This window comes from Caloenas nicobarica, chromosome 1 (assembly GCF_036013445.1).
Source record: "Caloenas nicobarica isolate bCalNic1 chromosome 1, bCalNic1.hap1, whole genome shotgun sequence".
In the NCBI taxonomy this organism is placed as follows: domain Eukaryota; kingdom Metazoa; phylum Chordata; class Aves; order Columbiformes; family Columbidae; genus Caloenas; species Caloenas nicobarica.
This window is the reverse complement of record NC_088245.1, coordinates 117,179,991-117,193,782: the sequence shown is the minus strand read 5'-3', so window position 1 is coordinate 117,193,782 and position 13,792 is coordinate 117,179,991. Positions and strand designations below refer to the sequence as shown.

Genomic DNA, 13,792 nt, shown 5'->3' with positions numbered 1-13,792 from the left:
CTAGCTAGTTCCCCAAAGTTGCTTCAGAATCCTAAAGTATTTTCAGGTATCCTAATAAAACCACTGTTGTCTTAGTGGAAAACATCTTGTATGTTCTTAATAGAAGTACAGCACCCAAATATCAGGTGTTCTTGGTTCTTTGTCAGCTAATCTTTTAGACTTACTACAAAAATAGCAAAGGAAGGCATTACCATAAATTTCCCTGTAAACAAGATTATGGAATTTGGGGAGGGGGGTGGAATCTTTTAAGTTCTTTATTGTTGTTTTGTTCCCATCAATGTAAAAATGATCATAGAATCACAGAATGGTTTGGATTGGAAGGGACATTTAAAGCCCATCTAGTCCAACCCCCCTGCCATGAGCAGGGACATCTTCAACTAGATCAGGTTGCTCAGAGCCCCATCTACCTCTCTGAGCAACCTGTGCCAGTGTTTCACCAAACTGGATCTTCTTGGTGGTTTTGTAAACCCCAGTTTAAAAATCATATTTTCGAAATATGTTTTTATACTGCACAGACATTTTTCCTTTCCATCATCAGTGTCTGAATGATATAGCAAATCTTTCTTTTGTTTTCCAATGAGAGGTAAAGGTTTGTAAGCTGAGGTCATACACTAGGATTCTTCTTTCACTCAAATGGTAGTTTCTTTCCTCTGAAAAAGAAGAGCACTATTTCACTATTTTTTTTTCTCCCTTGAAAAACTTAAAAATGTGAGCCTCTTCAAAACTTTGCCTCTGATAGACTTTGTTTTATTTAAAAGATACTACCATAGCTTACTATCTCTCAGAAATTCTACTTCATGTCTGGGTCGATTTGAGTGTGTTTACAGGAGGCTAATGGGTTTAACAATCAATTTAGGTTTACTTCCTCCATCATAGTTTTATAGCTGAAACAGCCATTGTATCAGTTATTACAATTTGTCTGGTTAATGTGTGATCTTTGTTTTATTTGTTTTCTGGACACTAGTATCCGGTTGTCCAGTTGTCTGCTGATGCATCTTTTAAAATAAATTTTCTTCAGACAATCTTATGTGCTGAAGCTGCATTGCCTTTTTTTTTTTTTTTTTAAATCTATTCATCTTCTCTGTACACCTGCTTTAAACATCTCTATTGTCTGGAGTAATGTGGAAAGGAATCAAAAGTAGTAAAGTATTGACCTATCTGAACTGTTGTGTGTGATTCTTCAATTCCTTCCACATTATTCTGGACGTCCCACTCTTTTACAAACTCCTTAATTTGTGAACATATTTCTTATTACACTATTGTGAGAGGTCAGATGGTGATGTTTATTAGTACCTCACATTTTTTTTCCTAAAAATTATTTGTTCCAGTTGTTTCCTTATACATCGTTCAGATACTACTGCTGTTGAAAGACTCTCCTTCTGATATCTTGGTCATCAATCCCTTGCCTTAGGGATGACAAAATCTGATTGGGTCTCTGTATATACTCTTCTTCTTGTGGAAAGCATAGCCCTATTGTCTGGAATAATATGGAAAGAGTCATAGAAACTAAATTTTCAAAGGTAAGTCAAAATTTATCTTTAGTGCTTGTGAATGATATCAGATTGACAACACCTGAAGACTGAAGCTCTCTGTTTATCCACAGGAAAAACCAGCAAAATTAGCAATTCTGTAAATTTCCACACTGCCAGCATGCCTCAAAACTGGCTGATAAGAAAGCATCCCTCTAGAAATAAGATGTCTGATGTCTGTACCTATTCAGGAATTGTATGCTTCCTAAGTCAGCGAACACTTTGATGTAGGCATTTATTTACAAGGAATTGGGTGGAGGGGAGTATCACATTCAATACGCACCACTGCTTGCTGAGTCTTCATCTATTGATGATATTCAGTTAATGCTACTCTAGAACAGGTAAGAAGAACCCAGAAGCACATAGAGGGAAAATTGATTCCAATCTCCCATGAGATTTCTTCTCACATTCAGATACAACTAAAAATCATGTGTGTGTGTATGCATGCATGCAATATTTATTTAAATAAAATAGTTATTTTTTTTCCATGGGCAGTCGTTTGAATATATCCATGAGTGTTCTTATAACCTGAAGAATAAAGGACCTGTGGAAGGTAGAAGTTATCTATTAAAGAGAGAAAAATGCCTCTACTTACTGTTCTTTCTCACACTGCTTCCAAAAGATGCAAAGCTTCTCCCAAACCACCAAATTCAAAAGCTTCTAAAATATTTTAAAACAATTGAACTATTGAGAACAATTTTAAAATTTTACATCAAACCTGTTTAGAAAGCAGATTTCATATTAGATAACTTTCAGCAGAAGTGATACTTGGTCTAACGAGCAGTGAGTATCCATGATTTTAGAAAACTTTGCTGTCTATAGAGTTTGTTTATTCTATTACTGATATTCACCTTACAGTTCTTGTAGTTGCAACATAAGAAAAATCCCCATCTATGTAAGTTCATGTGTTTAGCCCACTTTGCTGAGCTAAGCACAGCTCAGAAGTGCAGCTCAGCAGTCCTTGCTTAGGTCAGGTTTTGGAATAACCTCAAAATCACCGTTTGCTCCTTTGATGAACCCAGTGAAGTGGTTAGTTGTCACGAGGATGATAGCGGCCTCAGAAATTACTTTAGCCTTTTTAAGTTTCTAATACATACATACACATATGTATGCATTTTTTTTTACCCTGTTTAACTGGACAGTTCAATCTCAGTTCAATCTCAATCTCAAATTAAGTTTGTTTGTTCTTGGTTGTTTGCTTTTTGATGAAGATGAAACTGTGATTTCCACCACCACCATCTAAAGTATCAGGATCTTCTAATCTGCACTGAAAAGGTTATGGAAGCAAATCATTCTGTAATTATTTTCACTAGTTATAATCTAGCAGTGGTAAATAGCAAGATTTTAAGTTAGCCTAGCCTTTCTCATTTTAGTCGTATTTATGGATTTCTCATTTTAAATTTAAAAGTGAGTATTAAGGTTTAATAGTACTGATTTTTCAACATGCTCTTAAGTAGCATCCATTTTTCATCTAGTTTATAGCAGCAGTCTGTCGGGGTCTTAAATAGCTGTGTAGAACGTTACCTAATACTGAACTAGTCTAGTCCTTCTGCTTAACATCAAGCAGTTATTAAAGTGGATTTTTGTGGTATACTGGTTTTGAACCAGGGCAACAGAGGTCCAGTTCTTCTGCCTGTCATCTAAGTTATTTAACTTCCAAGGGAGGGGAAAGAAAATTTGGGATGATCAGAAAAGGATGGTGTTTTTTAACCGTAGCTTCCAAGTGTGTCAGTTTGTCTGTAAGATCTCTTGAGTACTGAGTAAACATGCAGCCTCACATTCTGATGTGAGTTCACCAGATAAAGCAAAATAGGAATCTTGAAGTATGAAAAGGCTATATTTTTTTCTATTTACACAAAGAAAGTAGGTAATAAACCTCAAGAAGCTTGTTCAGTTAGGGGGAAAAAAAAAAGTATAGAAAAAAATTATAATATGATGAAAGTCGTAGATAATGAACAGAGTACTGACAGTGGATGACTACTGCGTAAGAAATGCTTGCATACTATGTTTTGTCTGCAATTTTGGTAAGCGTAGTGTTGCAAGTTAGATTTGTTTCTTGTTGATATTCAGTAGTTTTATAAGTGTTTTTGTATTTTTTCACCCTGTGGTCAGGAAGTGGAGGGGAAAGGAAATTGAAACTTGTCCACCATCAAGACCCTGCTTTGCAAAATTTAGGGAAGCTGATTAATGCTCATTTTCAAGAAACTATTCTGCTCTGCATATATTTGAGTGTGTATAAATAATGAAGGCTTTTTCTTGCTTATCAATTTCTGCAAAGTAATTTTAATTTGAAGCATTATTTGCTGAAGGGGAGAAGGAAGAAAAAACATATGCACTTTTGATGCTCTCTTGACACTAGATTACTTATACAACCCATGATTAAATTAGGTAAGGTGATATTTGAAAACTAAAAATGAAAGAAACAAGCTGTATCTTTGGAGGAAGATTAATCTTATTTTTCCCCATTTAATCAGTATTCTGTATATTAATACCACCATAACCAGGTGTGGTGGGCTGACCTTGGCTAAGGGCCAAAATCCTACCAGCTGCTCATTCACATCCCCTCCTCAACAGAGCAGGGGGAGAAAACCGGATGAAAAAGCTTGTGGGTCAAGGTAAATACATACAAACTGCTTTACTAGTTACCATCACAGATGAAAGAGACTTGGGGAAAATCAGATTAATTTGTTGTGAATTCAAATAGATTTGAGTAGCGGCAAACAAAGACTGAAAACACCACCACCCCTCCTCCCATTCTCAGGCTCAACTTCACTCCTTCGCCCCTGACTCCCTTACCCCCCAACCCCAAGCGGTGCAGGGGGATGAGGAATGGGGGCTGCGGTCCATCCATAACAGCCCCTCTCTGCCACTCCTTCCTCCTCGCACTTTGCTCCTTCTCCAGCACGCATCCTCCCACAGGCTGCAGCCCTTCAGGACAAGCCTGCTCCTGCATGGGTGCTCCACGGGCTGCAGTATCCTCAGAGACTATCCACCTGCCCCAGTGTGGGGCCCCCAGGGGCTGCAGGGCTGGACCTGCTCCCCCATGGCCTCTCCAGGGGAACCTCTGCTGGGGTGCCTGGAGCACCTCTCCTGCTTTCTACTGCTCTCACCTTGCTGCTCGCAGGGCTGTTTCTCATGGTGTTTTCCTGAGCCCTGGCTGCCAGGCAGCATTTTGCCCTTTCTTACACTGGCTTTCCCCAAGGTGCCCACCCATGGCTGAGGGGCTCAGCCGTGCCCTGCAGTGGGTGGTTGGAGCCGCTGGAACTGGCTGTGTCCGGCACGGGGCAGCCCCGGCCGCTCCTCACAGGGGCCACCCTGCAGCCCCCCGCTGCCAGCACCTTGACACCTATACCCAGTAATGGCATTATATTCCTTGCGTAGCATGTGCTGCTGCAGAGTATGCTGTTTTACACCATAGGAGAAAAAAGTAGCATCAGTAACTGCTTGCAAGGACACAGTTTGCTCAGAGCAAGGTGTTCTATAGGTCTGCCTTCACTGTACTGCAAATGTCCAAGACTTAAATGCATTGGCAAAAAAAAAAAAAAAAACACCCCACAAACAAACCAAAACCCAAACCTTTATGTCCACTTCTCACACTACATAGTCCTTTTTTAACTGTGCTCATCTCTGCAACTGAAGGTCCCAAGCTGAGAGAAGTGGCACATAATTATTGGAAATACATGTCAAATCAACTTAGATATCATTTGATACTTAAGATTATTAGTTTCATTAACTACTTCATCCAGATGACTGTGTATCTCCCTGAAGTTTAATGTTTCTCTTAAATAACTTTGTGCTTGTGATATCTCGTCTTCTAGTGATTTCTGCTGTCCATTGAATAATCACTTTTCTCTAGATTTCCCAGATTTTATAAGAGCAATTAGAAAGCTTGGTAGGAGGGCAGAATCTTCAGAGTATATGTGATTTTTCATTTGTATTGATAAAAAGATTTAAATGAGCTTTATTACCACAAATGTTTTTTTCAATGTGTAAGAAAGGTTACACTTGCCCCAAAATTGAAAATTATTACCTCTATACCCAAATGCCAGGAAGTTTACCACTGAGATAAACAAGACTTGGTTAAGCCAGGCTGCTCTGCGGTCTTGCTGATATGTTCTGTACTGAAGATTTCCAGGCTGTGGTGCACACACCACTAATGCCACGAGCTGCCTAAGCAATATACAAATACTGTTTGAACAGGCAAGTGTTGCTGCTTCTGTACATGCATAGTCTGATACAGAGCTGGAAATGTTCATGCATTCACTGTCTCAAATGATGGCTTCTTGGGGGAAAAAAGAACTTAGGAAACCCTTATAGATAGAGATTTGTGGGTACATTAAAAAAAAAAAAAGAAATCCAGAGTTCTCTTCAGCAACTCAGACATACTGGATATATATACTTTCCATTTTCCATCCTGTCCCTGTCACAAGGCATCTAAAAGAGAGAGACTTTGCGTCTAAGGAGATAATTCTTTTCCTTATATTAGTGAGCTTGAAGATTTGGCTTTGAGGTTTATAAGCCTATAAATTGTGTATAACCAACAAGAAGAATTAGTAATATTTCCTCATGTTCATCTCTGTCTTTCTCTGTCCAGAGTAAATATTCTTCTTCTTTCCCCAGTGATATGAGACATGAGCTGGACTTGTAGCATCTTGCTGGTTTATTCTTTTTTTAGCCTGGGAAGGAACTGCCCTTCTGCTGTCATGTCAGCCTAGACTGCAAGGACTTTTTAAGTTGCTGACTTTACCGTGAGGTAATGTTCCTTTGTCACAGGCAAATTCCTAACATTTGTGCGGCAGAGGGATTGCCTCATAAACTGGGAATGAAAAGGACGGTCTTTACTGAGTAAGCTGCTGTCTCCTCAGTGTTTGCTGCCAGTGCAGTGACTTAGCCAACTCCCATTCAGATGGTGTGCAGGATAGGCTTGGCTAGCAAGGGTCTCTTTACATGACTGAATTAAATACATGCTGTGCAAACACCTCAGATTCTCTAGGCTGCATTGCAAACTCTCCTAGCCACCATAAAGGTGCTGCAAGCCTTGAATGGAGCTTGAAGGTAGAACAAGCAGTGACAGTTTGCTGCAGTTGTGGGATATTTTTTTCTTTTGTTGGTACTTGGTGGAACCAAGATAGTCCAAAGACAACAGTGTTTCTAAATGTCAGTAATACCCTGAGCATTCAAAGCTTAATTCTTGCAAATCCTTTGCAGTGGAAACAAACCTCTTTACAATGGGAAACATTTATAGGGAGAGGTAAAATGTTTGTTAGTTTTATTTGGCTTTGTGTTACACAGAAATTGAATGAAGTTATTCTAATGGGTTTATCCATTCAAAAGATTAGCTGGTGCTATATAGGTTTTGTTTCCATGGGTGTACATTCACTGCCAATCCAAAATCAGTACTCTCCCAGAACCGTTACTGTGTGACACTCATTGAAAGCACTCCGTGAAACAAATTAGCGTTATCTTTTTATCTGTGGTACGATATTGCCTACTTTAAATAAATGAACAATACATTTGTGCATTTTGTGTTCTCGTTGGCAGTTTCTGTAGACTGGCTAAGGTTTGGGCAGAGCATCAGACCAAACTATGCTCTTGCCAGAGGCAGCTTTTTCAAGTAAGCAGTGTAGACTAGAACTCTACAATATCTTTGTACATGCTCTCTGGATAAATAGTTCCTGTTTCAAAGTTTGTCCAAATTGATATTTTTACTTTTATATGGCATGTTTCACTGAAGAATCTTAGTGCTCATATAAATCTTGTTTCACAGTCTGCAGGGTAGGATAGAATACTCCTCAATTTATAAAAGTATAAATCAGGCAAAAAGGAAACTACTGATTTTTCTCACTGGATGTATTTAATCAATACTAAACTTAAGAAAAAAAGAATTGTGTTAAAAGTTTAACCCATGAACAAAACTTATTAAAACTGCTTTAGTTTAATGCAATGATAGTTTTCATTTCCATGTTTGACACGCATCACTTTGACTCAATTTTGGTTTTCTTTCCATTTAGGACGTGTAGGAACACCTCATTTTATGGCCCCAGAAGTGGTAAAAAGGGAACCTTATGGGAAGCCTGTAGACGTTTGGGGTTGTGGTGTGATCCTTTTTATCCTGCTAAGCGGTTGTTTGCCTTTTTATGGAACCAAGGAAAGATTATTTGAAGGCATTATTAAAGGAAAATACAAGGTAAATGACAGTATATGTGAGTCCTTTTCCAGTGAGATAAGCTCTACTGGTAAAATTTCTGGAAGCTTATTTTTGTATTTAGTCTGATTTAAATTTGAAGTATATAGAAATCTTGTCTGTGTTACACAGGAAGAGAGATTATTTTTTCCTCTACAGTCTGCCTTGTTCCTGCTGTGTTTCGTATCAATGTTAGGAACTAAAATACAGAAATACTTACTCAGATGAAATAACAAGTGGTTGCAACTACTAGGCCCTAGTTGTACATGGAAATCAGTAGGATTACATAAGGCTTAGCTGTAAAGTATAACCTACAGTGTGTTACTTTAGTTTTATAGATCATTTGAATTTTTTTAATCAAAGAACCATCATAAAGGCTGGTCATCATTGCCTTGATTTAAAATAAAATGCATGTTACTGTAAAAATGTAATTATGCATTTTAGTACAGTATGTAGTAAAGAGCAGCTGATGATTCAAAAGGAGCCACTTGCAGCTGAAAGCAAACAGACGTTGCATGGAAGATATGCATATTTCACAACATAGAACCATTATGGAGACAAATTTCAAGTTTCAACCAATATTTTTGCGGATTTGTCTAAGATCAGTTTTGCTCTACTTTGCAACCAAAGTCATATATGAGCTGTGTATTAGTGATTAAGAGTGGAAACTCCCAAAACTGTCTGATAGTCTGTAATATGATTTAGGAAGTATTTTGTTACATGAACTTAACCGTAGTCCGCTAAAATGTGACAGCAGTAATACTGCACTTGCTCAGGAGCACCTTTTTTCATTCTTTGAATTTTTTATTCCTAGAAGCAGCAGGATTTCTTCATGGCACTAGTTTTGGGATAGCATAGACTAGTAGATGTTCCAGTTTCACTTCATGGAAGATTTCTTTATGGAGTCTCTTAAGCAGCTTAAACGTTCTGGAAGCGTACAAGTTAACTTTTCTTTGTTTAAAAAAAAGTCATGGCCAGCACATTATGTCTTCTCAGTTCCTTTTCTGTTCCTGTTTACACAGTCATATGTCTATTCAGTGAAAATAGTATGAAGATTTCAAAACAGTCTTGCTGCAAATTTGCAATTACCTGCATTTCATTAGAGCTGAAAAAGAAATGACAAATCACAACTATAAATGTGCATTTCTTAGCCAGATAATGTTCCTGAGTGCTCCAATTTAAAGCGATCATTTTTTGTAGAGACTGATTTTAAAGAAAATTGACCTCTTTAAATGAACAATGTTGAATTTTTATTTAGTACTTTGTAAAATTAGCAGTGTACCATCTAAACAAAACTTAAGTTCTTCATAAATTAAAGAAATTCTAGAAACAGCTTAAGGATGGAATCCTTTATCCTAGAAAGAATTTTCTTACTTTTGTATGGTTTTTTTCGGGTGTCCATCATCTTGACTAGTTGGACACAAACATGCATATGCACAAGATGAGAATATGTTCTAAATCATCCTTCACATTGTTGTCTACTAAAGATACAGTTCTGCTCTAAGAAGTGTTGCAATTGCTTGTGTTGCTGACCACATGTCAATGTGCTTTCCTAGCTGAGTGGCTGAAGATACTTCACTGTTGTAAAGCTGAGAGAAATTTATTGGGAAGAGCCATTGTCCGTGATAGCTGTGGGACAGGGCCAGAGTGGTTCACAACAGGCATTAGCTGACTCCCTTCTTACTCAGCATCACTGGCATGAAACTGAGGGTTGATACAGACAGACTCTCGTGCCATTCCTTATATTGATTTCAGGAGCAGATTTAATTTCTAGATTTGTCATACGCACAGTTAACTGTCAGACAAAGCCTGATTATGTTTTCTCTTTCTAATGAAGGATCACTTTTATCTGAACCAAATGTAGCATAGGTAGAAAATTATTCTGTGATTATAACACAATACCAAGGATATGTCAGCTTTTATGTGATACAGTGCTCACTGTTTTCAATTTTTATTCCACATCAATAGCAATTAATGTACAATATTGTAAGTTATTAAAAAAATCAGAAACTTCCTTTTACATTTATTATGGTAAAATTTTTACAAGTAACAACCAACTGCTAAAACTCTGCAGTTACTTAAAAGGTAGGTTCTTTTCTATATTCTTATTACTAATTTAATTTATTTTTCTTGCTTGTAATCAGATGAATCCTAGGCAATGGAGCCATATTTCTGAAAGTGCCAAAGATCTGGTACGCCGCATGCTTATGCTGGATCCAGCAGAAAGGATAACAGTATATGAAGCACTGAATCATCCCTGGTTAAAGGTAGTTAAAGCAGTTGTTCACATAACAACTTCCTCTTCAAGGGAGAAAAATATTTGGTTTTTTCTTTGAACTTTTCAAAGTAGACATGACATTGTACAAAATGTGTGATAATATGCTTTAAATGCTTTATAAGATTAGAGCCTGAGATGTTGAAAATTGCCAGGCTTGAACTCTTGCTTAACAGCAAGAGGAAACTCACTTCAGCATCTTCAGCAGCATCAGAGCGTAGGGAGTGGGGCTGCATAGAATAAAGCTTGAAGAAGGTATTCATGTGTCTTTCTGTGGCTCTCAAGCTCCAGAGGAGTAGTTTCCTATTTCTTCTTTGCTCAGTCCTATCTAGACCCCTTTGCTATTGTGCATGTAAGTCATGCAGTTTATCCCAGTACGTTATGCTATGTAACTGTGCTGCTTTCTTACATTACATTCCTGAAATATCCTGCCAGAGTGAAGGAACTATGTAGTGGTGTGTTGCTCAAAGGCCACTGAAACTACATAAAATTACATGGCATCCGGTAATCAAATTATTTTTCAGTGGTGGCAGAATTTACCATACAGTTTGAGCCAGTGGAAGAGTAGTTGCTGGACACTGAAGATTAACAACAGGAGCAGGAGAATACACACCTAGCTTCTCAGCAGTCCCATTAATAGGCTGTGTTAAATAATGGAGTTGGAGAATGATGGGTGTGTTGCAGATTTAAAAGGTAGCAAGTATTTGTTCAGAGCATTGTATTTTCTTTGGCAGAAACTGATGAATTAACTATTTTTCTATGTTATCCTCTGTTTCTTTTCTGTAGTGTGGGCCCAGGGTAGAAAGCGTCATAATAACATTAACTTAAAAGGGCACTTATTTGGAAAGGGTGCTATTCTGGTGTCTGTTCCTGGACTACTTATATGTTCTACATAAGACAAATACGGACACTCACACACACACAAAACACCCTGGGAAGCACATGTTCTTCTTCTCCCTCCAATTAAATGGTGTCACCAGTAGTGAATGGAATTGTTCTTCCACTTCCCTGCTCTGTTTCTGGCTCTTACTCTCTTATTCTAAGCTGCAGAATGTTCTTGCTCATAAAAGGAGGGCAGGAGTGTGTGTGTCACAGCAATAACAGTGGTTAAGGCACTCTTCTGAATATCAGGAAACTGGGTTCAAAACTTTGCATTCAAAAGGAGATGAAGTTCTGTCTGTTCATCTGGGGCATATGTAGTGCATCAAATATTTCAAAGACACCATGTTTGGGAATCCCAAATGATCATAGTCCAGTGATTGAGTCTGTTATTGGTTTTATCTGCTTTTTCCTCACTTTGTGAGCTTACATTGAGATGCCAAAGCAAGGGTTTTGCTGAGGGTTATTTCGGCAGAAAATTTTGCTATTTTTGTTGTTTGGGCAACTAAGCTGATTAGGCTTTTATAAAAAGATAATTCTGCAATGCTAATGTTCAAGTTCTGTCTATACAGCATAGCGCTTTTGATGTCTGTAGTCTCTTCTCGATCTTGCTGTTATCTGTTGAAAGACAAGCAAGGAGAGAGAAGACTTGGTTTGAGACAACTTTGTTCCCAAGCTTAAGCCAACATTCTGTCAGTCAGTCCTCTCTTATATTTGCCTACGATAAACGACCTTCCCTGTTTACTCAGAATTTTCTTCTAAACCATTTATAGATAGCTACCAAATACAGTACAATACAGAGACATCTTTAGTCACATAGAGAGACTGAATTACTTCTGCCAGTGATTTCACTCTGATTCAGGAGGTGCACGTGATAAATATTCACATTAAATTAATAAGTATATGTAGTTTCTGTGATCATTCGGGGCAGGTGAAGAAAGCAGTCAGCTGCTGCAAGTTCTGCTCCCACTGTCTGATGTTCATTAGCAAGTTTTTGGTCTGCATCTGTGATGGAGAATTCTTCCTGTAATATAGCACCTGGTGTCACCAGCCATCGAGCTGACACTTTGTGTTCTGTTGGACATGGATGTCACCTCCCAAGTTTACCTGAAGTATCAAGCACCCCTTGAAAGAGTGCCTGGACACATTTCTTCACTGGGATTTGTGAATCCCAAGAAGCAGAACTACTTTGTGCTTGTCAGCTTCAAAGTTTAATGTTAGTGATAGACTGACTAACAACACAACAGTAAAAAAAAAAAGGGTGGGGTCTTACTACAACATAGGAGACAAAATTACAAAAAAAAAAAATCCCTGGCCCAAGTTAAGCATTCTTTCAAAATATTTTAATCCCTCTCAGTTTCTTGACATTTTCATTAAATTGCAACAAATCCTCATTCTCCTTGAGACACTTATTAGCTGGTACATTTCTTGTATAATTTCTTAATGTCAAGAGAATATTAAGAGCTTGTTTTTATTGTTTCTTTTGTTCTGTTTTTTTTGTGGGATATTTTAAGGAGAGAGATCGCTATGCATACAAGATTCATCTTCCAGAAACAGTAGAACAATTGAGAAAATTCAATGCAAGACGAAAATTAAAGGTAAAATGAATGTAGTGTTAAAACAATATGATTACATAACTTGAATTTTGTGTGGTATTTTATTCATTTTAAAAGTGCTAGGAGAAATCTATGCTCTGAAGTTGACAATAAAATGTAAAGTTGAATCAGGCCTTCTCAGTCATTTATTGCAATGTTGTCTTGTTAAGGGTGTTTGTCCTTTCTTTCTTAGTGCATGATTCTCAAACTAAATTTCAGCACAAATTCTCTGGTATCAACCAAGGTGTGTATGAGGTCGTCATCTTAAATTAATTCAGTAATTCCATGTAATATGAATTATTGGAGAAGAAAGAAGAGTACAATGGCTTCTGTTATCATTGTATTACATTTATAATAAGAGGAACATAATGATGTTTTAATGTCTTTTTTCAAGAAGAGCAAAGATGTATTCTTCAGTTTATCCGCTTATGTTTAACGATACATAAGATAATTTCACAGCCATATTGAAAAGAATATTTACATTTTAGCCCAAAACAAAATGGTTTCCCCTCAGTTCCTATCTTAGGAAGTTTGACAGAAACATTTTTAAATTCACTGAAAGGTTGAGAAAATTTTAGCAGAAACATGCAGCATTATAATTCATGAGGGTTTTTTATAATTTGTAATAAAACACAGAATCAAATATACATGTTGAGATTCTGCTTTGTAAAAGTTTAATGTAGCTGTAAAAACAACTGATGTTTAGGATGCAACAGTTGCTGTAGTTGATGATAAACACCACTTTCTCTAAGGTGGTTTGTATGTCCAGGTAATGCTTTCATTAAAATGTCGGCTAGTCTATTTTAGAATATGACCTGTTTTCCTGCTCTAGGGGCAGTTTCAGATCTTTTCCGGGATTCTTTCTGGGGATACCATTATATTTAGCCTCTCAAGAGCTTTTATACCTATGCTATTTGTTTTCTACCATTTATCCAAAGTACCGTTCTGCAGAACGTTTCCTGAAATTATTTGTTGCCCATTTTGCCTACTGCCATAACTGTAAGATGTATAGATATGAGTGGTTAAACTGTAATTTACTTGAATGAGTATATGTATGTCAGAGCAGATAACCATTCTTCTGGCTTTGTAACTTCCCATGTAACGATCCTTCTGAGAGTCCAAGGTTACTACATTTTCATATAGCTATATTATGAATGTCAAATATCCTAGTGCTGTAAGTGTCAGATTCTGAGAGTTTCTCAAGTAACAACATATTGCATTGCTTTAAAGAGTGAATTTTTATACTCGATAAGCCACCCAGTCTAGGTAAGAGGGAAAGAGAAATAAATTAGTTACTTTATTTACATTGTACTACGGGAATTTATGCCTC

At 37.4% G+C, this 13,792-nt stretch overlaps 1 protein-coding gene across 2 annotated transcripts in view; it reads left to right on the top strand.

Annotated features, from left to right (window-relative positions):
* Nucleotides 1-13,792, top strand: part of CASK (calcium/calmodulin dependent serine protein kinase) — a 217,267-nt gene that overhangs the window by 120,228 nt on the left and 83,247 nt on the right. For both annotated transcript variants that reach the window (XM_065637084.1, XM_065637073.1), the window contains exons 7-9: nt 7,541-7,716; nt 9,858-9,980; nt 12,382-12,465. In XM_065637084.1, coding sequence (XP_065493156.1) covers nt 7,541-7,716; nt 9,858-9,980; nt 12,382-12,465 — 383 coding nt within the window. The remainder of the gene's footprint in view (nt 1-7,540; nt 7,717-9,857; nt 9,981-12,381; nt 12,466-13,792) is intronic.